The 27,710-nt window shown below is 37.9% G+C and overlaps 1 protein-coding gene across 11 annotated transcripts in view; it reads right to left on the bottom strand.

Moving 5' to 3' along the window:
- Positions 1–906: 906 nt before the first annotated feature.
- PCNX1 (pecanex 1) overlaps positions 907–27,710 on the bottom strand; it is an 86,441-nt gene continuing 59,637 nt past the window's right edge. For 8 of the 11 annotated variants that reach the window (XM_035898012.1, XM_009642609.2, XM_035898010.1 and 5 more), the window contains 19 exons: positions 26,817–26,909; positions 25,083–25,233; positions 23,023–23,164; positions 21,424–21,601; positions 20,883–20,991; positions 20,444–20,573; positions 19,309–19,367; positions 18,369–18,584; positions 17,697–17,950; positions 16,433–16,663; positions 14,915–15,015; positions 13,507–13,657; positions 11,737–11,967; positions 11,079–11,353; positions 9,138–9,379; positions 7,616–8,052; positions 6,682–6,747; positions 6,055–6,195; positions 907–2,494 (listed from right to left, as the gene is read on the bottom strand). In XM_035898012.1, the coding sequence (XP_035753905.1) occupies positions 2,354–2,494; positions 6,055–6,195; positions 6,682–6,747; positions 7,616–8,052; positions 9,138–9,379; positions 11,079–11,353; positions 11,737–11,967; positions 13,507–13,657; positions 14,915–15,015; positions 16,433–16,663; positions 17,697–17,950; positions 18,369–18,584; positions 19,309–19,367; positions 20,444–20,573; positions 20,883–20,991; positions 21,424–21,601; positions 23,023–23,164; positions 25,083–25,233; positions 26,817–26,909 (3,348 nt within the window). In that variant the 3' untranslated portion in view covers positions 907–2,353. The remainder of the gene's footprint in view (positions 2,495–6,054; positions 6,196–6,681; positions 6,748–7,615; positions 8,053–9,137; positions 9,380–11,078; positions 11,354–11,736; positions 11,968–13,506; positions 13,658–14,914; positions 15,016–16,432; positions 16,664–17,696; positions 17,951–18,368; positions 18,585–19,308; positions 19,368–20,443; positions 20,574–20,882; positions 20,992–21,423; positions 21,602–23,022; positions 23,165–25,082; positions 25,234–26,816; positions 26,910–27,710) is intronic. The other 3 variants (XM_035898013.1, XM_035898019.1, XM_009642610.2) reach the window with 2 other exon arrangements.

The raw sequence follows: 27,710 nt of genomic DNA, 5'->3' as shown, positions 1-27,710 counted from the left end.
AAAAAAAAAAAAAAAATAAATAAAGCCACCTATGTCTTCTGTTTTTCAGTCATTTGTTTACCAAGGCTTCAGAACAGGAAAACACAACCTTGTGCAGCTAATATCAAATAGGGGCCTGATTCCAAACAAATTCCTCTTTCTAAAACAAGGCAATATTTCTAGTGATACAAGAAACCCTGTAATTACATGAAGGGAAGGACACAGAATAAAAACTTAACTAAGACGCCTTCAATTCAAAACTTACACATTTTCTTCCTTCCTGGCAGCAACATTACCAGACTGCTGACAGTTCATCCACTGTACTACATTTTCAGATACGCAGAGGAATGCAGCTACACTGTAACGTGCACATATGATAAACTACGTGGAACAGCAAAATTATTTCAATGGTGCCAGATCCGTTTATACCAAGATTAAATGGGACTGAATATGCATTAACCAAATAGTAATACGCGACTCTAAGATGCACAGTACTTCGGGTACAACTTTGCATAGTATGTGATGTAAGCAAGGTCCCAGTACAATTCACTGGGAACAGTATCTGGAATTGACTAGCCACCAGGCACACAGACTTACCCTTTCATGGCTGAATGGCATACAGTGACTCGAGTCGGAATACCGAATATCTGTTAGGTAGCTGTTTCTCCCTTTGTTTTTTTCTCAACCCATATAATTTCAACTCTTACATTAGGTACATAATGGATCAGGCTTCTCTGATGTCAGAGAAATAATTACTATAACCTCTGTGGTATATCAGAAGTCTCTTCTGGTTACGTTACATTAAGGAAGCAGAGGTGACTGGGAAGAAGATGGCTGCTCCCAAAAGCTAGGACTGTGTGCAGTTTCCCCACAGAGTCCTATATAGTTACAGGTCAAACAGGAAACAATCACAACAGGTACATTTTCTTCTTACGGATTAAGAGAAGTGAGTCATAGGAACTGCAAGTCAAGAACAAACCAGTTTCCCTCTCACACTCCCATGATAGTTCTGAGTTACTTGTTTCCCTGAATACACACTTTTAAAAAAATACAATAAAACCTAGGATATGTAACACATGAATAATTCAACTTCACAGTTATAAATACTCAAATTACACTTACATAGAATATATAATCACAGAAAATAAAATTCAAGTTATAGAAAAGAATGAAGACTAGAGGGAAAGAAAAGGCAAGGTGGTAAAAGTGATACAAGTTTAGGGCTGTGCCTTCTATAAAAGCTTTTTAAAAGTTGAAGTCAAGTTTTTGTTGGTTTCTTTTGTTTTGGTTTTTGAGGGTTTTGTTGTTGCTGTTTTTTCTTTTCAAATTGGATGGAATAAAAAAAAAAAACAAAAGCCCAACCTTCGAGCATCCATGAAGTAATCATGGACCTGCACCTCCCCCTGTAAAACTGGAACAACTGTCTCTGCCAGAGAAGAGTCAGTGAAACAACAGCCAGCTCTGGGTGTAAAGAAGCAAAGTAGCCATGGCTAGCGAAGGGAGGACAGATGAAAGGTCATATACTGGGGTCCACTTTAAAGCTAGATGTGTTGTACAGATTTGAGGTACCACTGCCACCACAATAGAGTCTGATGTAGTACAGGGATACTCAGGTGCTTTTCTAGATATTAGTTATTTTACCATTTATTGTGAAGAGGATGCAGCAAATGCACTTGTACGAAATACAGAACATAGAACCAAACCCATGGCACAGCCCTTACCATCAACATGTATATGGAGAGGGAGGGGATTAATCCCAAAGGCAATTTAAATAATGGTATTTTATATACTTATATTTATATATATAAATAAATGTTCTCAGCAATCTCAGGGTTGTTTTTAGTGCATTGCTGTAAAAAAATTAGTGCAGTTCTCATTAATGTTTAGCTCATAAGGAATAAGAATCTATACATCTGTTCAGTCTCTTCTTGCCACACCTGAAACCCTTACACTGTTTCACCAAACTGAAGGTTTGTAGTCAATTTCTTTAAAATAAGGTGGATGAATTCCACACACTCTGTGACAAGACATGGCAATTTTTGGCAAAACAATTAGAAAAATATGAGGTGCTCTGATCTTAGAACTGAAAAGTTTGTTGATTTAAAGCATTACGCAATGCATAAACAAAATTTATAAACAAAAAGATATGTCTCAACAAATCTATCCTTCATGCAAATGTTTCTTCAGCAGCTAACAACTTAAAAAAAATTTCTTACACTTGAGTATTTATTTGGGGAAAGTGACTTAGACAAATCTGTGTTTCAAGTCCTTTCCTACAACTGGACCGAAGTTTCATGTCCTGGGGAGCTGCTTCTTCTGGACCCTTCTCTCTTCTGAACCGTTGGAGAAGGGGAAGTTTCAGTCTCAAATTGATTTACACTTCAGCCCCAAGTTCAAGGACTCCAGTTTCAACAACAGCAACGTATTTATCTTCAATTTGAACCAGCAGGATGGTTTTATCTATATGGGACCGACTACTTGGATCTCTGCTGCAAGGCACCCAGCGGTGAATCACCTAGGGGGGTAGAAAAAAAAGTAATAATAAAACATAAGTTCCATAGGGAGAGCTTCCATATCAAAGTTGTGGCTGATAATTCAAGACCCTTACAAGGAAAAAGGAGCAATTATGTAAGTGCTATACTGACTCAGTTGCTCATTTTTGACTGACAGCATACCCACAGATAAGCTACTCATTGAAGTCTTGCTGCAGCTTACCTGAGTACAGCCAGTCTTTGATTTTAATTTCAGCAGGTTTAGGAACAACAACTTGACCCAAATCAGAACCAAACAGTGCGTGCATAGTTAGTAACAGCTGAAAAAAGTGTACACATACAGATTTGGGATATTTTGATGCTCTAGCTGTAATACTCTTAAAATACCTTAATGTTGTGCAGCACATAATAGCACAGAACTGTAGTTTATCAGGAGTTAGGTGTAAACTACTGTCTCCCCCAAGTCAAATCCCTTGCCCTGATTTTGTTGCCTACTCACTGTGAATTCAAGTTGATCTTTTAAATTATTCAAAGATAATTTAAAATTAAAAAAAATATTACAAAGAGGAAGGGTTTCAGAAACAGTGCCATGAACTACTGCCCCATACTCCCTTGGATCTACAGAATTCAGGTACTTTGATCTACTGTTTCCAAGGATTCTACCTGATATTGACCATCAGAAGGTCCCTTTTCCATACAGGCCCTTATATGACCTTTTATGTCTCTGCTCAGCTGCCTCCATAAAAATACACCCTTAACCCCTGGGTCCCCCAAAGGAACTACAAGGATGCTCCACCAGTAACATGGTTTTAAGTATTGCCAGCTCCATAGAAACAGAATAATCTCAAATTTGCCAGTTGTGGGAAAACAACCTTAAAGACAAGGTAAGGCAAAAAGCAAATAAAATTAGTTTTTACAAAATCCAGGACAGTACAGTTTCAAAGAGTTCTAAAGACAGAGGTGGGGAAAAAAAGGACAGAAACCCACAAGTAAGCTACATCTTACAAGATCAAGTCCAGGAGACACCCCCCTTAATCCTCACTATACCCAACTGACAGCTGCCCATTTCTCTAACACTGGGTGAAAGAGATGCAGCTTTGTCCACTGCATGAGATCCACACTGCATCCACAGGGAAAGCATTTCAGCCAGGAAAGCATGGCATCTTTATTTCATCATCACCTTTGTTTGATGCAACAGCATGGTATTTAAGCTGTCTGTTCAAGTCTGACTTCAAAGTCTGTCCAAATAAACTTTTTATGCTGCTGTATAGAGTGAGGCCAGGAATATTCTATCCCCAGACACATAAAACATTCCCTAATAAAGTCCAAGTACTACATCCTTGCTGTCCAACTTAAAGCTGGTGCCTTTGAGATAGCTACAGGCTGACTCCAAAGGCATCAATATCATGGCTCCTTAAAAACTGTATAGGCAGAAGTTGTACATAGATTGTAACTCACTGCAACCATCCCCACCCCTCCTCCCCCCAGTTTTACCATCTCTTCTATCATGATTGGCATTTATCTCATGCCCATGAATGACTGATAGCATGCAAAATGATGTCACTAGGTAGTCAAAAGGTGCTAAGAATCTCTTGTTGGGGAAAAGGGTTCTTCCACATGCCAGTGTCAGGTATCATAGAAAGATAATGCAGAGTACACCTTAATCTCAAAGTCCTGGAAAAAACAGCTACAATACGAAGAGAATTGCTAAATTTAATTTCCTTGAAGAAGCCCTATAATGTCTTTGTGTAGTATATACACACTGTACTGTACACTCAGCAAAATAAAAAGCAAAGTGAGGAAAAATGCTTTTTTCTACGTAGTAAAGTTTTAAACAACTGAGTGCTGAACTTCATACCAAGAGCACTGACATAAGGCTTCGGCTTGTAAACTGTTTGATGAGCAGCATCTCAGCAGGTAACACTCATTTCTGCCTGTTTGCAGAAAGGACTGCAGCTGCAGGATCAGAAAGGGAAGACTACTAAAGTAAAGCTGATGGCTTTATTGATACTAGTATGTTTAACCATAGGCAGCTGAAGCAGGCAGTGGAAACCATGTCATCAGCTTAAATCCTTTCCTCCTAATCACACATAGGATAATCTGGTGCTTTCCCCCTTTCTTCTTAAGTTAAAAGATGCTCTTCTAAAAAAACCTGCCAATACGCTGCACCAAAAATAGATGAGAAGCATTCAGAACAGTAGCTTACTCTGACCTTCAAATCCTCTTGTTTTAATCTTTCTGTAACATCAATCACTGTACATGTCAGCATACTGCAATTTGCAAAACGCACTCGTGAACTCCTGAAAAGAATTGTCCAATGATACCAGGCAACAGGATGTGTTTCAATATAACCCTTTACGCTCACTGTCTTTATGACGTTCTTGATCTGCAATAGCTAACAAGGAAATTCTAGAAGTGTAACATCTAAAACCCAACGTTAACTATGAATGTTTACAATGGCATTCTACTCCTAGGTTTTAAGCCCTACTATCTTAAAGGTGGACCATCAACTATGATACAATTATTCACAGACAGAATTGATTTCCAAGGCCCTTCCTGCACACACATACATAAAGGTAGATTTGATATACACTGTGCTATCAGCAGATTGCCATTTCTTACCTGAAGTTTGCACATACATCCACAGTGATGTGGACTTTCAGACAGCAAAATCCAGTCCCTGAACCCAATTTATAAATAACACCTCCAATTAAGGTAAGCAGTCAATCACAGCAAATTCTTATAAACCATCAGAACTGACGTATTCCAAATGAAAGTACAGTTGTATTGATGAACCAATGCAGACACAGTATCAGTGACTCTTCCCTTTTACTGTTTATCACTGAAAGAATACTCACTGGAGCATCTTTACAGACACAAAGGTCTAAAGACACATGCCTCTGTAAAAATCAAAAAAACCTCAAAGACAGAGCTGGGGTTTTTTTTCCCTGCCAAAGAGAGCCTAAATTGGAAGATAAGTTTTCTAACTAATGCAGTGAATTTTTACAAAATACAGCTATAACACCTCTAGGGAAAAGGGAGATGGCATTTCAAGCCACAGGCTTTGGCAAGTTTTAGTTACAGCATATTTCCTTCTTAAAGGAAAGTAAACATCTATCATGTACCTATTACATAAGAGGCATCTAAAACCAATCTTACTTGGCTCTATTTTCGTCAGAATAATTTAAAAACAAATACTGTTAACCATTCAATTAAGGACTTGTTGGTAAATTGACCTTCCATGTTTGCTCAAGGATTGACAGTTTAAGAAAGGAAAATGAAGGTCAGATGAATGAGCGCAATGCCTGTTCATGACAAGAGCTGGAAGAAGGCAAGGAAGGAGAGGTAGCTGACAAAATTTGAATCATCATCCTGCATCTTTTGGATACAGTTGCAAAAATATCCCTCTGCTTCACATTAGGATTCTAAGACCTGCTCTTCCCGCAACAGTGACCTGGAGGACAGCTACTGATCTAACTTACTGCTGCATGAATCTTTGGCCCTGACATCTAGGCAGACTGCCATAGAATCAAGACACTGCCTTTTTTAAAAATTAGCTTGCCAACTTCTAAGCAAAACTTACATGGCCTTCCATGCCTTCCTGAGGACTCCAGTCTTTCCAGCTGTTTCTTCCAGCTTTTAGCCGTATCACCTCATCTGGCCACTGCAGCTCTTTCCTTTTTGACACGTTGATCCCTTCCAGTACTTGACTGGGATCCATTAACTATAAGTAGGAATTGAGTTTTGACTGTTAGTTCAGCCAAAATGTAAAAGAAACACATAAACTGTAACCTTTTGCATACTTCCAGAGAACTGATTTTAACCCATTGAAATTGTACAGAAATCGATTTCTATGTTGGAAACTCAAGCTCAAGGCTCGGAAAAAGCTTGAGCAGCACAGAATTTGGAAATCAGGCTGTGGTTTCAGACACAGCTGACAATAGACCAGTTCACTGCTGTCTGAAACAGCAGTTCTCATTCCCTTGACCCTCCCTTCTTTTTTTTACACTGGCTCATGGCAGGGTCTGAGGAGCTGGCACAACATAAGCATTGGCAGCACATGGTCCAGTTGCAGGGAAGAGTTAAGCGATGATGAGCTGTTAAAACTGGCTCATCATTTCTTACAGAGTATCTTCAGAAACAGGGTCTTGGAGATTTTACTGTTAGGCTCAGAACTATTTATCTACTAGCATGGTTAGTTGAGACCCACCCTGTGTTTTGAAGTAAACTGGCCTTTCCACAGGGGCAGCAGGAGAAAACTCCTGAAAACTTCTTCCTATTTAAGGACAGAGAGAACCACATAATGTCCACTATCCAAGGGTGCATGTCAACTTTGCTTGTATCCTCCTCACACAGAGGAATTAAGCAGTTTCATAGAAGGGCCCTTGCCTGCAAACAAAAGCTACTAAGCACAGACTTGCAAAATTAATTTGTTAACTTTGCCCACTATGATTGCAGTTTACTAACAATTACTTCAAAACAAGGTGACATCAGCTATGAAATCACATTTGTTATAATCCTAATAATTCTTAGTATTTTCCACCAATATACTGCCAAATACATGTATGTGGGGCTAATAAAAGCTAGAAGAGCAACAACACAAATTTCTGGATTTTCACAAAACGAGTAAGGCTGTCATGATTAACTCAGTCAATGGTGTACTGTTTGCTGCTCAGTAAACCCAGACTTGTGGCAATAACCAAAGAATAAAAACATATGAAAATGAATAAATACATATGAAAGCGAGTCTTTTTACAGTTACTTTTGTGGAAAATCTACTTGGTTTAAAAGAAAAAAGCTAGTTGCTTTCTGCCCTGCCAATTAAGCTGTTTAGCTTTACATGTCGTAATGAGTAAAGGTAAACTAAGTATGAAGTGGAACTGAGTTCAGGTGACATTCTCAAAGCTGCACTACAGCAAAACACACAAGTAATGTAAACAGGGATGTCTAAGCATGCAGGAAGGCTGACTGTCGAGAAAACCTTTTCCTCACATTAGTTCTCCAAATGTAACTGCACAACAGTTGTATACTGAGACATTCCAGACTGTGTATGTATTTAAAAGCAGCGATTTCAACAACGTACAAGGTAACACTAACAAAAGCATGTGGAAGCATAGGTTAACTTGTTCTTCCGGACTATTCACCTGGATTCTGTAAATAACGTCATCCTTTTTGGCTTGAATTTGATTTGCAGGGCTTGCATTACCACCTGACTGAGTTTCAGCTGCATTACTCCCTCCTTCTGTCCCTAGAAAGCCCACAAGGGCATGCTGTTTACAGGCTGGGATGCTTTGGCTGGAGCTGCTAGAAGAGGGCAGTCCATGCTGCGCGCTGACCCCAGTCTGGCCAGTAGGTTCCATTTGGTTCACCATAGATAGGCGGGACTGGATGGATGATGGGAGGTTACGAAGGGATATCTGACTGGTGGAAGAGCGCCGACAAGGCACAAAGCCTGTTGTGGATGTGCGAAGAGATGAATGACGACTGCCGTAGCAATAAGATGAATGGCTAGCTACTGAGGCACGGGCAGGGGAATGTCTGACAAGGCTTGACTGCACAGAGTGAGAGCTGTGACTGGTGCCTAAAAGTAAAAGATACAGAATCAGGAGAGTTTGATATAGCCTCCCACACACATTAGATTTCCGACACACAAATGTTTTAGCGCTTAGATATAAAACTGATGGGTCTAATCAACAACTTCTCAAACAGCTGTACTGCAGATGATCTCTGTTGCATTTCATATAGCAGAGCATTTGAATACATTCCATTCATCTTATCTTGGAATTTCATATTCTGTTCAACTCACAATCCCTGCAAGACAAGTAGCTTGAAAAATACTTCAGCCTTGGTCTTCTCGCATCACCAATTTGTTTCTTAACACTTAAGTTTCCCATACTTAAGGTGTTAAGGCAGGTAGAGATGTCCATATTTCAAAATACTAAATATTCTTTCTTAATATGCTTGACTGGATGTTCAAAGATTGAGTCAGAAAATTTGAGCAAAAGCTGTTTTTAAAGCAAGTTCTGAAAAATGTAATGCACTTAAGTGAAAAACAGAAACCGCAGTTTATGACCATTAGCGTCACTGCTTTTCCTGTAGTAAATACTTGTAGATACCTCTCCACAGCTGATCGACCTACTTAAGTTGTGTAAAACCAAAAAGTTAATTCAACTACATGCACTTTTATACTCTTTATGAGTAAAGGCAGTGTTTGGAAAGCTTTTTCTCAGCTTTACTGTTTATGACCTCCCTAACTACAGATCACTATGGACTCTTGGATAGGATTCAGCTAAAATAGTATGGAAATAGAGAATCCATTCCATAAATAAGAAATGCAAAGACATTAACAAAAAATTACAAGTTTAGCATTCGCAGACAACATGACAGAAGAGATCCAATTTGTAGAGGTGTGTTATAAAAAGTTATTTCATCTATTTTGCCAGCAGAACTATACCCCTATTGCTCAAATCTCTGATTGAGAACCTCACATTGCATAAGACAGCACTGTAGTTTGAGATTAATCCAGCAGCTGTTAACACTACATAATCCAGTCACATTTGTTTGCTTTTTCTTTTAACTCAGGCCTGATCCAAAAAGCTGAAAGGCCACTTCTGGCAACAGGACTGTACTAGTATAAAATTGTTGCTTTGTTTATTTTCATTTTACCCAGAGTGGAGGGATGAGTTGGTGGATGAGCTGCAGGAAGAGTTGTGGGATGAGCTGCAACAGGAGGGTGCTGTACTGCTCCAGGTCCCTGCCCTGTAGTTGCATTCCCTCCTCCTTGCGACACGCTGCTCTGCGACTCATTGATAGTTGCATTGTTACTTGTGCAAGAAGCTCCACCTCCAGCATCCGAATCTTCAATATTTCCACCGCTATTGCAGCCAGCTCCACAACCTTTCCTTAGTCTGAAAACATAATGCAATTGACACATTGTCAGGCCTCTTAATCAACAGGATTCTAAGAAATGCATTATGATGACAAGCAAAAGGCTTTACTCTGCACAAACCACAATGTTCCCTAAAAATCAGGTAAAATGTGACTTTATTTTCTCAGAACATGCTTTGCAAGTATAAATACTGCTTTGTAAGAGATTGCAATTTTCTTCATGACAGCTATTCAAGTAGCAGTTATTTATGATAAGTCAAATGCTCAGATAAAATAGCTTTTGAAAAATCACACCACCTCTGAAGTACAATAAAGCAATAAAATTCTAAATATAAAATGCTGACAGAACAACCTGGTTGTTTTGTAACAGTTTACTAAAATTATGCTCCTTAACACACTAGTCACATGTGTATTCTTATACTGCAAAATCTTGGTCTATTCAGATGAGCAGGAAAAGAATGTTTGTTAGTTTGGGGCTTGTTTTTTAATGTATTTGGTTTCTTGTTACCGTCAGTAATGTACTCACAGTTGTTTGAAGCACATATTGCAATTATTTGAATCACAAATTCTCGTGTGAATTCTGAACATTCAGACACTAGGCTAGCCAACGTTTTCCAGTGTACGTACAAGCTTTTCACCCCTTTGTTTGCATTAACAAACTTCAGATGGACACAAAAACCACAGCACATTCCTCCTCCCTTCGATTCCTACTTTTAGTATTCTTTTCTTTCTGTCGCACTCAGATACACTGAGCACTCCTTTCCCATTTTATTTGCCCCTGCGCACACAGCTTGGATCCAAATACCATTCTGTGTCATACCTTCACCTGTTATTCTATCCACACGCCGGACAAGCAGTTGGTGAGATGGAAGACAAACACCACAGACTGTAGCAAGTGTGGCATATTCTGGGGTGAAGCAGCACCTTCTGTTTTGATGTGCTGTAGGTGTCTAAGTGTAAATATGACCATCAGAACAGCTACAGGACTGTTCCAACTATGGCATCAGCTCCTGGAATTGATAGGAACTGGAACACACATTTCAAATGCCACACACAGCTGCCACCATTACTTTAGGAGCTACAGTCATAACAGGCCAGAAGTGCAGTAAAAGTTCTCATGGCCTATAATCACAGCACAGCAAGAGTTTGCAATGGGTTACCAAGGGGTCACGTGGAGGGAGGATTATATTATCTCTCCAGTTACTTGTTCTGGCTCTGACATACAGTGTATTCATAAACACTCATGAAATTCTGAACAACAGCTAAAGCTTGAGTTACTATGTATGAGCATACCCCTAACAATGTTAATAGCGGCATTTGCATGCTAAATGTTTGCCAGACAGGAGCCCTACCAAATAGTCCTGATTCTGTAAGGATATTATGCACTGCAAAAGTGATGGTACTGAAAAAAAGTAATACAGAAGCTGCATTGTCTCTCATCATCAGACCTGAAATCAGAATTGAAGTTCTTGCACCTAGACTTTCTGTCCTGTTTTTTCTGAGCTGTAATTTACATAGTTTGTGGCGTATTACTTAAATGCCTTGAAGATTAATCCTGTACCAAAGCGGCTGCCATATGGTACAGATGTGCCTGAAATAAAAGCCAAGGCTTATTTATTTTTGTGCAACAAGTTATGCTGTGTTGTGCGTGTATGAGACTAGTTAATGAAATGTGAGAGCATGAATGCATACTAATGAGAACTCATTTCCTCAGCTCACCTGTGCCATGTAGACACTATGAAGTTTCTGATGTTTCCTAAGCTGATAGCTCCCCCGAGAATCTCCTTAAGCTGTTCATGACTATCTGAATAGGAAGTAGTCAAAGGTGAGACGTAGATTGGGTATCCAATTGGCTGGTCACAAGAGGAGTTGATCATGTTCCTCAGAGCTTGTTTTGCATTTTGGATACTTCCTCTTTCTGGATTACGGTTACGCAGAAAGACAAGCTCCTGTTGTTGTCCTGCCCACAGGCCACGCACACACTCCTTATTCACCTGCAGAACATGACAGACAGAAGCCAAGTAGAAAGGCTGTGTCAGAAAGTGAAACAATGAGTGTGAGAAGACTGCTTTGCTATACCTAGGCCTTCACAAGTGTATACAATATTGCACTGCAGAACTGCAAGTGTTCTTATTCACTTCTTTAAAAGGCTGAACTTATGGACACAGTCTGCAACAGTGAGAATAAAGCGAGAAATAAGGTATTTTAAGTCAGCAAATGATTTCCTGATTAAATACTTCCACTACACGAGAAGGAGCCCTAGCACTGACAGATCAGTAACAAAAAAGTAATGATTTGAGTTGAAGTAACAGCTTGGTATAGTTATTAAAGTATGCTGCAACATACCGTCACATCATGGAACGTGCACAAAGCTTACCTTAATGACCCTGAAACTAAGATAGCGCTTATTCAGCATAATGATTTTATATTCATTGGTGCCATCATCCATCACATGACGCAGAGCAAGGAGGGAGGGAGAATTGGAAAGAACTGCACTCCGCCAAGCAGGGTCCCCTTCATGTGCTATAACTAGATTTTCTTCATGGGTGGTTATGGCTTCATAAAGGACAGAAGGATCATCATATTCATCTGGAGAAGTGAAGTGATCCTGTTTCCAAGAACACATGTTCCGTAAGATATGATTAACACTTCAGGTTAACTACATATAAAAAAAATCAAACATTTTACACCTCAAATTCTTGAAGGGCTCAGTGCATTGCACAAAGTTAGACGTCAAAAATATCAGAAACCTACTAAAGTACATTGTTAAAGATAACCTCTTTTCCAACAGATTAGTTCTGTCTGCTTGTGTTTGCTCCCTTTTTTAACTTAAAACCAAAACGATTGGAAGGATCTGTCTGTTGCTGATTCAAGTTAAGTGTCTAGCTGAATTTTACACTAGATTTATATTTATTTATTCATATTGCCTGCAGAAGCATTTTAGTTTTAGCGTCTTTGATTAGTCACAAGAGTCCAACGGTAAAACACACTAAATTACCAGCAGTGATTGAAGCCTCAATATGCTATTGTTCTGCAAGTGAATAAAATCACCTGTTATAGATTAATACAATAATGTTCAGAAGAAACAACTTCTATTGTTACAGATACTTGTATTTTTCTCACTTTTCATTCTGTGATTTAATTCAAGCCCATTCTGCACAGTAACCCAAATATACTGAGAGTACTTCAGAATTGTTGAAGTGGTACTTCTGCTGGTTTCAACAATGATTTTGTAATTATTCTACTTCGCTACGTGTACTCTTAACACTTATACACATTCTGATAAATTCAGGGAGTTTGTGTTACATGAAGGAGTTGATTCAATCATTGCAAGCTTTGGGGGCTTCTAGACTCTGCAATGAAGGCAGAATAATGCAGCTTTATTTATTATTAAAAAAGTGCAACTAAGATTTGCCTACTTACTATGATTTTCAAGCAATCTGTTCTTCTACAGTACCAATGCTTCCCCACCACCACCCCCTGAGTGCTTATCACTCGGTACATTCTTTCTCGCACTTGCTGAGCTTAGTTAATAGACGCACTGGACAGAATTTGAGATTGCTCATCTTCACCCTCACTTCACTATAAAGACGGACACCAATTTCAGCTTATTGAAAAGCAACATTCTCATTATCACCTGAAACCTTCCTGACAGGATCAATGAGTAATGCCAAAGTGTCTGTTACTACAACATTTCAAAGAAAAAATAAGAGTAAAAAAAACAACTGCCATTGGATGGCTGGAGATGGCTGTGCAACTTTGAATGGCATTATAACCTTTTAAGCCAATTACATATATGCGGGGAGGGGAAGAGAGAGGGAAAATTGATCAGAGAGGCTGTTCATAAGGGAATTATCTAGATGGATATGAAACACAGCTTGATGTGTTCTCTGATCTACATTTGATGTAATTTTCAAGCTCTGAGTGCAAAACTGCATTCCCTTTTCCTCTATAATCACCTTCTAGATGAGCTATAATAAAAATAAAGGACGAGACATGATAGTCCCTCATTTTCAGTTGACCATCTCTATCACGTGCCCTTTTATTATCTTCCTCTTTTTTTCCTCTCTCCTAGCCACTTATTTTTGAAAGAACAAATGCACAGAATTAAAGAGAACTGGACACATCTTCCTGTGTAATCTTTCACCTGATGCAGCTTAAGTGACATCCGTATTCCAGGAACCACTACTTTCCTCAACAATTCCATATCAGCAAAGATCCATTCATCTCTAATTGAAGATATACGGAAGTCACCCTTAAATAGGGCATGGAGGCCATACAAGAAGGATTCCAGATTACTGTTGGGGGAAAAAAAAAATTAAGAAGAGAGCCCAAATATTAAACAGAAATATAAACATATCCACAATTATCATCACTGACAAGAGCAGAAAACACTAAGCTGTACAGAAAGGCACACAATTCTGCTCTGTAAAGATAACTTACAGGGTAAGACAGGGAGAAGAGAACATATGAGTAAGGCTGTGTAGCAAAGCTTGGACACTAAATGTCTGTGTACTGAACAGGTAATGAATAAACCATACATGCAATGGACTATTTACACAACTAAAGTAAACAGGAACAATGTGAGGTATTCCTGACAAAGATTTTTAAAGAGAAAATTTTTCAGGGAATATAACACCACAACGCACCAGTTAAGGAGGGTATGTAGCTTCAGTTGTGCATGCTTCAGTATGGGAACAAAAAACTTGGACAACTTGCTCACGCTTAAAGGCATCATTTCCTTTTACTAAGCTAACTTAGAGTGAAAAATCAAATATGCTCTGATGACTCCTGCAACTGCATATCTGCAAGCCCTTCAGGGGGCAATTGGCTGGTACTTAGAAGAATTACTCAATAATTTCTGTGAAAGTGAAGTAAAACAGGTTTTACAGTCAGCAGCCAGCTCACCAATAGCTTCCACATCAGATTATGCCTCTTTTTATTTTCTTTTTAAACCATCACCTTGTGATTTTCTGAAACATACAACTATATTTTACACTGGCTTTCTAAAGTTGAGGCTGTCAGCCTGTAAGAAAGAGGTTGCCATGTGATGGCAGAGTTGGCCTGAAGGAGTTCCATACCAAACACATCTGCTTGCCACAGAGCCAGATAAACTGGGAAACTTATCACAAGAGTCTGACCTAGCTTACATCAAGACATGTGTGTTCTTCATTTTAAGCAGTTGTCCTAATCTTCCCTTTATTTCTGTACAAGGCACAAACTTTGAGCAGAAAACAGAGCTCACTTTTAGAACTCAACCAGTTCTGGGTTTTTTCCATCAGTTATCACTGGTGCTTACCCACATCAGAACTCTCACCTTGCATTAGTCTGATAAAACAAAAAGCTCAAATTCAAGTTCTCCCTCTTTTGCTGTTCTTAGGTTACGTTTTACTGGCTGTTATAACGAAGACAGATTACATAGCATATCTGTCCAGTTTAAGGAAAGATGACATTAAATATCTGTTCCTTGTACGAAGAGATACTCATCTAATACCTAATCTAGGAGCCCGGAGGGATTTGAGGAAGGGAAGCTTAGAGCAACAATATTTTATTACCTAGACATATGATGTGAAGCTGTTCCCAATGCTCTCCGCCCTAGAACACACAGTCCATAACACAATGTCACCAGGGGTGAGTCTTTACTTGAATCCAGTGGCTTGTAGTAACAAAAGAAAAAAGGAATAGTCAGGGGAATGGAGTAAAACTGTCACACGGAAGTGTTCTGCCAGAAGGAGGAGAGAGACCCAAACACGTACAAAGGCACACAAATTCAAGCGTGCCTACATACCTACCACACCGGTTACTCTTGCTCAGACTTTGAATAGGAATTCTTTTTAAAAAAAATTTTAAAAGTTTTCCAAGTATGTGGAGTACTTGTAAAGGCTGACACACATATACTATATTTGAAATAAGGCAAATTGTAAGCTGAACAGATGCACGCAACATTCCTCATGGATACTGTGTATCTTGTATGAAAACTGTTGATTAGCAAAATTATGAGGTTAAGACAAAATACTTTTAGTGAACAAAGTGGATTCTCACTTACTGGTTAGGAGTATATAATTCTGAGTTTACTGAAAACTTCCCTGGACTACAGCTTTATTTGGGAGAAACTCATCTTCAGCCCAAAGCCAGTAGTAGCTGTAAAGGGTATATAATGCCCTAGATAATAGTATCATTCATTTAAGTGATTAAACCTGATTTTCAATACCTACACAAAATATTTCACAAGATCATGACTTGGAAGGAAACAATTTGCTTCGGCTGTTGTTTGTTATTTGACTGCAGAACGCTTTAAATCTTACACGTATTAAAATGGGCTTCTAATTAATCTTTTACCTCCAAAGTAAAGCTGAACTCTTAAGTCTTGGATCCTTCATTAAACACATAAATTCCAACTATATTACTGTTCCTTTAACATCCACCAATTTCCACTTATTCTCAAAGACAACACTACTTTGACTAGACCACAAACAGGTTTTTTGTAAACAGTAAGAAGTCAAGGCATTTCTCTACAAACATACTAATGTTTCTATTTAAAAGGTGGAAGGATTTGGAGAGGGGGAAAGATTTGAGTATGGGATGATCGTTTTCACAAGCCAACAATTCCAGTGGTCCAGAGGAACAGTATAGTATGACCACAAAGACAGAAGCAGCTAGTCTTATAAGCTGACAACAGGCATTTGGGGTTTTTTGGGTTTTGTGTTGGGGTTTTTTGTTTACGTTAGGGTTGATTTGTAAACACTGACATCTAAGCACAAAACATTAATTCTATAAACATACCCTTTTGTATGTAGATAAACACCTGACTAAGATTCAACTGATTCATTTGAGTTGGTGAATGAAAATTCATTAATGAACAGGTTAAGTCACAGACTACTTAGAGAATTTATTTAAACTCACATCTCAAGAGCAGAAGATCAAAATGAGTAAGCTATAAATTAATATTTCAATTATAAATCTTTATTTTAAAAATCAGTATTAAACCAGTCTGCAAGTCAAACCAACAGGGGGAAAAAAAAAGGAGACCATCCTAGAATAGCAAATGGCTTTCCTCACATGTTCACACTTACCTTTTCTCTTCGAGAGCAGCAATATTCTATCCAGTTCAAATATATCATACAGAAACTCTCTCTTGAGATCCCTGCTAGACGGTGGTCATAATCCTCATCAATATTGGGGTTAAATGTTGGGTCTACATCAACATAATTGCGGTCTGTGCACAACCGCAGTCCTTCCTGCATTGTCTCATTAGCTAACCATTCCTCTAGCTTGGGAGATGTTGTGACATAATAGATGATTCCCTGTAACAGTAGTAGTTAAAAATACGAGTCAGTATTGCAATGGAAAAAAGAGTCAATCTCCATTGTTCCAACTCATTTGCATTATTTTCCTGGTAATGAACAAACCTGATATACAATAGCATTCATTTAGCTCACAGATGAAACAAACTTGCACAGAAAAAACAGTACAAGCTTGCATGCAGGCATATTTTTCTAAGACTGTCAAGCTTTCTGAAGCACGCACTGAAGGAATAAAGAAAGGAAAAAAGGACAGGACATGACTCTCACTGTAATTTTATTTGTTTGTAAACAAATACCTAGGAATTTTTATCTAGTTAACATGGAGGCTTAGATTCTAAAGAATTCAAATGCTAAATAAAAGATAAGACAGTTTAACACCCTTGTGTTTGGGAGGGGAACCAAAACCCAATAACTTGCTTGTGTAGAAGTATCTTTAAAATATTTCAACTTGAAATTTTTCAGCTCTCAAAGAGGACGGTTTGTGAAAGATCTCGATTAGTAAACTGATTATCTGAAGGGATTGGAGGCCTACAGTCCTTTTACAACTGTCGGGTTTGGTTTTGCGGTTTTGTTTTTTTTGTGTGTGGTTTTTAGTTTTTTTTGGTTGGTTGGTTTGTTGGGGGTTTTGTTTGTTTGTTTTTTAAAGTCCAAAACAAAACTAAAGACAGATTTGGACAGCTTTTGAACACCAAAGCAGCTTGGCTTTCTCCAAGAGGAACACGCTATTCATTTAACTTTTCATTTACAACACAGCTATTACATTTGGGTAACAGCTTTAAAGTTTCTACTCCAGCTTCAGCTAGAAAGCGTCCTCTCTCTGTTCTAGACTATAGGGTCATTGTCCTGAGCTCATGCACCAGAGTATCAAGTAACCATCAGTACAGCAAACTCTGTCCTCCTTTGATGAAGGTGTTCAGACATCTGTAATTTGTATCCCATTCTAAGATCCTCATATGAAAGACATTAAACTTTCTAGACATTAAGCAGCTCCCAGCATACCTCCCCGCAAGGGTTGGAATTATCTGAATCATACCTTCACATAGTAAGTGGTGAGAATTTTCCGGAGATCAAAGACTTGAAGCATGGAAGCTGCACTGTTGTCAGTGATGCTATAACCCTCCAGAACATACTTTGTTACAAGCACTTCCCAAGCCAGCCAACGCTGCCCAAAGGCAGCATTAAAGGAAAGCATGTGAGGAAGGTGGCCTGGTTCACAGCAACAAAAGCCTTCATCTTCCTCTACACCTTCAGTGATGGCCTCTACTTCTCGTTGCTGGCAGTAAGTTCCTTAGGAGAAAATAGACAAAAGAAGAAAGAGCTGAACACTTTATACGATTGCTTTAATGTTGCTTTGCGTTTAAAGTCCAACCAATCCCCAATTATGTTTCTGTAACATCAAGTGAACTATCTGCCAGTGAACATGAAAAATTTGGATAGCTTAATTTATCAATCTAAGATCACATTTTAGTTAGGTGTCTCTCAGAATCAATTATGGTAGCCATGTTGCACTAAAATGGAAAGAGAGACTTTGCATCAACTCTGCTAGAGCAAGCTAGTTTTCCTCACAAGTGACAGGGGCACAAAGAGGCCCTGCAGCTCATTTTCAAAGCAATTTATTTATAGGATGGAACTGAAAATAATTACATTTCCAAAGCAGAAGTCCACTTTTTAGTACAGACAGTTAAGGAAGTGTAAACACACTCACCTCTGAATTCAAGCCCCCTCAGTTGGAAGGTGACCAAGCCATTTCCTATCTCTATAAGGTGTACTAGTGCATTGAGGTAGTCAGAGGCTAGGATGAAGCAGTCCCCAGTACTATAGTTTCCCCACCGACCCAACAACAAGTCTCCACATAGGCTGTGCTGAAGGGAACGGGTTAAATGTTCATAGAAGATTGAATTCAGGTTGTTATCATCTGAACCTGCAGGAAGATTGGATTCGGGTTATTATCTGAATCTGCAGAAAAACATCAAGCTTGATTGTCAATTATCACTTCATATTGAATACTACACTTTAACAGCAACGTTGTTTCAAGGTTGTTCTCCACACCCTGCACCCCATTTTTAAGGGACAACTACTCCAAATTAATGCAAAGTGTCATTTAGCATTTTTGACCAATTTTTTTCCCTTCTTAGTCACGCCTCCATTTTCCAAATTCTTGCTTCAGTTCCACTCATGCATCTCCCATCAACCTATTCCACATCATAAAGTGCAAAAGCAAATGAGCACAGAAGTATCTCAGTAATGACTGTTGTACTGGTCTCATCACCATGACATTGAGACACCCTCAAACAATGTTTGGCTTTTCTTAATTAAGAAGAATACAAAGCAAAACTGCTTAATACTTACTATGATTAGAAATAAAGAAGTAAAGCAGATGCACATAAAGGTGTGGGGAAACCAGAAACTTACAGCAGAGTAAAGAATAAAGAGAGAGATGATGACAAAGAAAGTAACTGTAGACAGAACAACAGAAAGGTTGGGCAAGGCTAGAGAAGATCAGAGGGCAAACCAATCATGAATCCTATAAAAGCCATTTACAGTTGGAAAAAACACCACCATCCAAAAAAAAAAATCAAAACCAAACCCTCAAAAAATAAGAAAAAACCCCAACCCCCATCAAAAAATCAGACTAAGAAAGCTACCTGGATTTCGATCAAGCTGCGAAGCCAGTCTTGTATTTGAATGATCCACACGCTTTGTGCTGAAAATAATAACAAAGCATACTTAACAAAATTTATTATTGTAAGAAAATCTAAGGGAAGAAAGTACTAGCAGAATAAAAATTGTTAAAAAACATTTCAATTGAAATAGTTTCAAAAAATTATTTAAAAATAATTTTTATGCAAATTTTCTGCTCTTCTCATATGTAGAAGTATTTTCTGCCTATAATAGCCTTATGATCCAATACCTAACGAAGTTTGTCCACAGTAGGTAGCCACAGAATACTATTTAGCTTTAGATATAAGTGTATATTTTCTCAGATATAAAAAAACTTTAGATGTGACAAATAAACTTGAAAACAATTAAGTTAATACAGCTAACATTACAGTAGACTTTACAGAAAAGGCAATTTTCAGAAAGTTATTATTTCATTGGCTGAAGTTACAACCTTAGCTCTTTATTTAACGTAAGATTTGAAACACTGTATTTAAACTGTTCTAGTGTTAGAAGGGGAAAAAAGCCAATAAAGCAGTGAAATGAAAAATTAATTCTCCATAAATACCTATCCAGTCATCTTGCCCTATGCTGTTTACCTAACGTTTCACCGCTCTGATACTTCATCAGTAATAGCGGACTTCAGAAATAAAACGCAGGGAGGTGCAATCTGACATGAAGAATCTTTTACTACTGATCCCACCTTGATCAAAAAAGGTTTACTTTAAAGAATGTTATATTGAAGTTAGCCACTTTTAGCTGTGAAATGAGCAATAATGAACACAGGTCAGATACAGTTATGAACTGCCCCCCAAAACATTTATATACATAAGTTCACTTACAATTTTTATGTTTTAAAAAAATTACCAGGATGGCAAACCTCTAAGCAGAAATTACTTAAGAAGCTAAAGCAAATGTTGCTAGTATAAGAAACAGCTGATACAGTATTTCAGAAACAAGTTCACCAAAAACTCTGTGGTATAAACTAGTTTTCTCTCGGGGAAAAAATAGCAGCACTTGGAGGGGGGAAAAAAACAAGAAAAACACCGAACCAACACATTTAGCCATAGTTACATTATTAAAAACAAAGGACACAAACTTTAAAGGTCTTATTTCACCTACTTGTAGTCTCTTTCCCAGAATTTGACAGGCCTGGCATACGAAGTGATGAATATTGCACTTCCCAGAAAAGGATTCAGTGGAGTAGAGAAGAAAGCTGACACAGCTGCTTGGACAAACAACATTGCAGAATCTGTAGGATAACAGAATTAAGGAAAGCCAAGCAACAACTACTTTTTTTCAAGCTTCTGTGATAGTATCTGAAATCGACAGCGACACCATTTAAGAGCAAAACAAGATCTCTTCAGAATTTTTATGCTGCTACTGTATAATTTGTAGCATTGTAGCAAGGCAGAAAGTGCGCACAGTTTTTCATAAATACTCACTAGATAAATCTGTTCATTCAGTAGATTTAGCCCATAATACACAATCCGTTATAACACAACATTCAGAAGTTATAAACACACAGCTTCAGGAAAAAGTCTGTATTTTCAAAGGATACGTGGCACAGCAAATGGCTGGGCAAAAGCATGGAAGGCAGATCCCCATGTGATCTGCCAGGGAGCAATGTAGGTATATACAAATCTCAATTTATAAAAGAGTTCCCAAAGCTACAGGGTGGGGAGGGAAGAAAAAAAAAAAAAAAAAAAAGAAAAAAAGAGAGAAGAAAAATTTAGTGATGTGGCTGAGACTCAACAAGCTTTGCAGTACACAAATATGCTAAGGAACTTATTGGCCACCCTAGAGTACTTACTGGTCTACCAGAAGCCCTGAGACTTACAAAAAGTATGTAATAATGAAGCAAGCAGCATAATATGCACTTCATTGTTCTACTAACAGAAACTCAGGAGATGTTTGGAAAGTTACATATGCTTTCTCAAGCAAACATAAGTGCTTTCAGAAGGAGAAGTCTTAGCTGTCTTATAGCATATTGATTACAATACTGATAGGACTCACGATCTGGAAGATTACCTATTGGTTAGGACTATCTGTTTTCCCTTTTGGATGACCTGAAACACCTAGAAATTGAGAGTTCAAGTTACCTTGCTGAAGAGTATGGACATGAAGAAGAGATCTAGCAGCATGGTCTCAGTAAAACTTTTGTAATCAAAAGTAAAGAAGAGCACTGTGAAAATAACAGTGACATACTGGCACGTTGGGCTACTGAATGATGAACGCAGTAACTTCAAGCCAGCTATCGTGATCATTAAAGCACCCAACCTGTATAAGAAATTCACACAAAACAGTTACATATCTGCTGTCCAAAAGGGGTTTAAAGATCACCTAAATTGTTGCCGTCATGCAATGCCAATCTCTTCAAACTCAGGGTTTAGATTTGGGTTTGCTTTTGGAGGGTATTTTGGGGGAAGGGGTAGTTTGGTTTGTTGGGTTTTTGGTTTTGTTTTTTTTTTTTTTTCTTTAAAAACACCTTTACATTTTTTTTAAAGGTTACTATCCAAGTCTTCCTATCAGCAATCTCCAGCCAATCAACATTGTTTGTAAGAGTCTCACTAAAAAAGAACCAACAAAAACCCCCAACAAAAACCCCAGAGGTTAAATATCCTTTAATTTAGGTTATGAATATCGAGATGGAGAAGTGTTCTAGATTAATCAGCAAGAAGATGTTAATGAACACTGGATTATCATTATTTCCTGCATGACTAAACTGCTCTATCTTATATTGGGGGAATCGCAACTTAATGATAAACTTAGTGATATTCTTTTTCAGAGACACAGTAACTGACAGATCAACGGTTATAAAAATAACATTAAGGTAATGTAATGGCAATATTCTTCTCAAAGGTCTTGTAGTGACAATAGTAATGAACCCAAAGCAAGAACTTACTAGAACCAGGGATTATTAAATTTAAAAAAACAAAACCAAAACCAAACACACACCCCCAAAAAATCCAACACCCCCCCATTCCATTTTGTTTCAAGATTTATTTTCTCTACAACACTTCTGTTCTAAATCAGTAGAACTTCAAATCCAAAAAAGTCACCTGGTCACTGTTCTTGGAGGCAAAAAATGCAGGGCCTATTCTTGAACTCTCATTTGCTGAGACAGTCAGATACACTGCTCAAGGGATTATAACTAAGGCTCAATATAAGAGACAGTGTGCAATTCCATCTGGATACAGATTATACTTAGGGGCTGGAAGGCCTGGGGAATTTCTTGATGACAGCAGAAAGCTATAGAGGGGCTGCAAGCTGGCACACCAATTCGGGAACAGTACACAGGTCTTAAGTATACACCTGACAAAATACCAGGATGTATTCTCACTATCTTGAGCTTGCAGTCCAGGTAATCATATTACAGACTCTGAAGATCAACAAGGAAATTTTGGTATCACACTACTAGATAATTCTGAAACCTGCAGTCTTTATAGTACATGCTATGAATTAAATGATTTATCTTCGTGTGGGTTCCCAGTTTAACATTGTAATACTCCATTCAGTTTAAGTCAGCAAGGTCACTTGGTTCTGTTAAGAGCTTTCAAATAAAGACCATCTTTATTTATTCCTTGCCTTAGTTTTAAGGCAATAGCATTAACTGTCTTCCCATTAAGGCCAGAAATCACTATTTAATTTCCCACCACAGTAGACGCACCCAGATTACTTGATAAGGCTTTTCTACTTACTCAGTATCCAGTTTCTTTGGACTAGCAATATTCTTAGCACTGCTACTAAGCTCATTGAGGACTATCAGTGGATAGATAACATTCTTCTCTACAAAAAGGAGCCAAATGTGAAGTTTCTCAAACCACATAACATGTGCAGCATCTATCAAGATATATAAAAAGAAGGAATCAGATTGCACTGTCAAATCAAACTCAGCTAACAGAATAAAGTTTCTTCATCCAAGTAATTTGACAAGCCAAACACTAACTGTATTCTCATACTGGACTTTCATAGTTTTTATCTAACCAAATAGAGAAAGAGAAGCTCCTTCTAAGCTACTGTCGGTAGAACCAGTAGAGTTTTTGCACTGTTACACATCTATATAAAATGCATTACAATTTGCAAGCTACTTGCATACTGCACATGGCAGGAAACAAACTGGTTTGCCACCTCTTCAGTAATTTCAACACTGATACCAATAAAGCTGTTTGACATTACATGTTTTATCTCATACAAAAAGGATGTTTTCCAACCGTATTTGAACCGAAAGATTTCTGGTTTACGACTCTACAGTATAGAAGAGCACGTGTAACCTGTCAATACAAATGTCTGAGACTTAACTTTTTTTAAACTTCTACAATAATTGCAAAATAAGTAACAGGATTGCTATGTTTCAAATTAATGCAAATGAAGATAATAAGAAAATTTATTTTACAATGCAGTACAAATATAGGCTGGAAGAGCCTATGTCAAAAGTTATGTTAAACATTGCTGCATACACAAAGGGTTAAAGATATACTTGGAAGAGGCTAGAAGACGGCCCACCCCTCTTCATCACTATGAATGACTGCACATGCCTAGATGAGCCCCAGCAAAAACTGAAGTTTCCTGTGTACAACAGAAGCCAAAAGGACAACTAGTCATTGACACGGCGTGAATTCTCTAAGTTACGTAACTTTACTGGATATGACTTTCATCTTTCATGAAAACACTACTACATATGGAAATACTGAAGTCAAGTATCAGCAAAAAGGCACCAACTGCAGCTTCTCTAGTTTTGTAGGTTAAAAATCTAAGGCATACAATTGCACTTTTCAATTCTTCCTCCAAATAGAGTTTGGCATCATATTACAATTACTATTCGTATTTATCCATCTTTACAGCCAGTCACTGAAAAAAGCCCACAATTTAGCCATCAGTAAAAAAACCACACTGCACAGCTGCTACAAAAGTAGCAAGTTAGTGAATTAATTCCAGTAACTCTCTGCTCCTGAAAGCAGCAGAACGCTCACTTTCTTTTCATTACAGTCTTACTTTGAAAACTAACTGAAGAGAAAATACAAAATTGTTTCAGTTGTTTCCAAGCCATTTTTGATAGAAATTTCTTAAGTCTGCTGTTAACAATAAAAACGTTCCACAGTGGAGACCCCACAATCTACCACTGCATTTATCCATATGGGAAAACTGACCATCAGTATAACTAATTTCGTTTTTTCTGCAGCCTCCAGAGGAAGATTTCATGGAAACATAGACTTTTAACATGACATGTAAGTGCATGTCTATGCAGATCAACTAGCAAAACTGGTCCCTTAGTATGTTTTTCCATTAGTAGGCCACTTGCACTACTTTCTGTTGTTAAACATGTCAACAATAACATTAAGAAACAAATCCATGCAAAGATGAAGCCTCAGACAACATTCACCATACCGAATCCTCTAAAACATTTGAAAACTTACTATCTTGAAGAAAAACCTAGTGAAACACACTCTACCTTTATGAAAAATTAAGGCAGTCATTAGCCAAACTTTGCAACTTAAGATTTTGAAGACCATGTTTTAATGGAAATGTTCTGAGCTAATGCTAGCACGTGTAATATTTTATCATCATCATTTAAGGGATACATAAAACGTCATGGAATCAAAGCACGAGGAACTGAGAAACCAAGCCATTTCTAGATTAGATGTCATTAAATACTCCAGTGGTGAGAATAATAAAGAAAAGAGATTAAATGTATCGATGGGTAACACAAGTTGGTCAGCAACTATAGCAAGTTCAAAGAAGTGTGATGAATGATACTTACTTCGGACTTCAAACTGATAGTATTCCTTGGTTTTCAGCAGCGGGTGAGAAAAGCAATGCCAAGGAAGCTGCTTTCGGAGTTGAGGCAGAACATAATGGGTCACAAAGCCTACCGTACCCACCAATGCATAGAGAACATAACTTAAAATTGGCTAAAAAGAAGAATTGAAGAAATTAAGGTTTGAGTTTTATAAACAATCACAACTAATACCTTTCCCAGCATCTAGGCAGGTGCTCCTGTAATAGTAAGTAGGGAATGTATTTCTTCATGAGAAGTTGTACTCTCAACTTTAAGATGAAACAAGAAATGCCTATGAGAAAATAAACCACCTATTTCTAATAAAATTTCACTAAGTTGTAAAGTATTTTAAAGTAAAACCAGTACACCAGTCTTCCTTCATAGTCCATTGCTTCTGACCCATCTGCATTTCATTTTATAAATTATAAAGCTATTATCTTCTAAAGGCTCAACCCAATTTACATTTTCATCTGCCAGATAAAAGGAGGTATAAGCATAAGGGAAAATGAATCAGTAATCTTATATTCTCTCGAGAAGAAAGCAAATAAGCAGCCTTAGACCGAGACCAAACTCTTCCACAGAAGTCACAAAACACTACTATATTAACATGGTATGAAGACTGGATTTCATAGTAACACTTTCTATACATTGAAATTCTCTCTAAATTTCTAGATATGTCATAGCAAAATTTGGATTGCATTACCTTGTTATAAGGTCTTGTTTTGGAAATTCTGTGAAGCCTAAGCCTGTTGTACTATACAACTGGTGAAGAGCATACAACCAAGTTTCTCAATAATGGAAGAAAGCAACATTCAAGAGGAGTGCTGAAGTCCAGCCATACAACAGAGGAGATATTTTCCTTAGAAAAAACTAGTATGCCTGCTTAAGTAGGACACTTCACCTGAAAACCTGAAGCTACCTAAATGCATATGCTTTTCAAAATTAGTTTTTTACTTTAACTGTAGGCAGCAGCAGGAGGGTAAAAGCCTTCTAAAATACAAGCAAGAAACTTTCACTTGCCTGACATAAGGCTGTTCATATGCTAACCAATGGTTCAATTACAGGAATATTAAAATATGAAATTCAGTAATTGCAACTCTTTAGGCAAATGCTTTTACTTAAACAAATTCAAGCACAGGATCTAGCCCCACATCATCAATCATCAACTGGCAGCGATATACACCCATTAAAAGTATCCAAAGCAGTAATATTAGCTAGGCTGACAAGTAAAAAACTTGAAACTCAAAGGCTCTTTGAGTCTTCTAAATAATCACTCCAGTATAGGAGTACCCTCCTATACTATAGTCTACAATCAGACACACTAGCATGCAATTGCTGAGTCAAGGTTCAGACCCTCAATCTTTAAGAGTCAAACCTTTTAAACATTTTTTTTTTTTGAGTTTCATTTTTCCTTACTCCAGAATGATCCTGATACTATTTAACTGAGACAAATGAAGAAAAAGAGGGCATTTAGTGTCAGAGAATAAAATAAAAATCCAGAACGTAAGAAGCAGCTATGAAGGGGCAGGGGAAGAAGAGTTTCTGAGCACATAAAACTGGAACTTGAAGATCTTCAGTCATGTACTTGTCACACTATATATTTAAAGACTATCTAAAACTAGTTGGGACACCTGGTGCTCTACCAGAATAAGTGTTATATCACATTATAGTATTTGCATATTGAAGACAAATGGTAGACATGATGGAAGACCTTACCTGTAAAACTGTAAATACTGTACTGACGTGAATTGCAAAATAGAGTACACCAATGACTATACACACAATCAGGTCAGACTGCAATCGTTCACTCTGGGGAGTCAAAACAAAATAATTTTAGAAAATACCGGCTTTGGTTGTCCCCTTCAGATTCTTAATGCCCATCAGCAGTAACACTGAGACAGATTAAAGATTTTCAAATTATGCCAGTGTTCATTACTTCCACTGAAGTTATCAGAAATTTCAGAAGACAAATCTCATGGCTAAGAACATTAGTTCAAATGAGTTAAGTGGAAAGATGCATACTCAAAGTGGGGAGGAGAAATTAATATACCAAATATATTCTCTCTCTCTCATTCGGGACTTGAGGGGGTATAAGGACCCCCCTACAGCACTGATGAAAGAGCTGGAAGGGCTAACCAAATTCTCCATTTATGATCTAAGACTTGCTTAGACTACAAGGCAATTAAGAGCTCTGGAAGCAGCTGCCTAGATAGAGCTAACGACCAGGTGGAACAACTAGGCTCTTTAACCCTTTCCCCTCTCCTTTGCAGAAGGGTAAAGGATAGCTTTGGAATGACCCTGAGGGATGAGTTTGAATTTTCTGTTACCCCTAAGAAATGAAGACAAGCTGTGGATAACAGGCAAAAAGAAACAAAACCAAAACGAGTAATGCCAGACTCAGTCACAAGGGGGCAATACATACTTAGGGCCACTACAACTCGTTAGTCTCCAAGTTTAGACCTGTTCCCACTCTGTAAATGGAGTATAAATATTTTCAGCCCAGAAAATCATTAAAGGATTAACTACTCCAAAATCAGCCAAACAATCACACACAGCAATTGTTACTTCCAGGTCTTAACTTCTTGGGATACAACTTATTTTTTTTTAAGT

Source organism: Egretta garzetta, unplaced genomic scaffold (genome assembly GCF_000687185.1).
Source record: "Egretta garzetta isolate BGI_Z169 unplaced genomic scaffold, ASM68718v1 scaffold177, whole genome shotgun sequence".
Classification (NCBI taxonomy): domain Eukaryota; kingdom Metazoa; phylum Chordata; class Aves; order Pelecaniformes; family Ardeidae; genus Egretta; species Egretta garzetta.
Note: the sequence above shows the minus strand (reverse complement) of the source record. Positions and strands in the feature narration are given on the sequence as shown.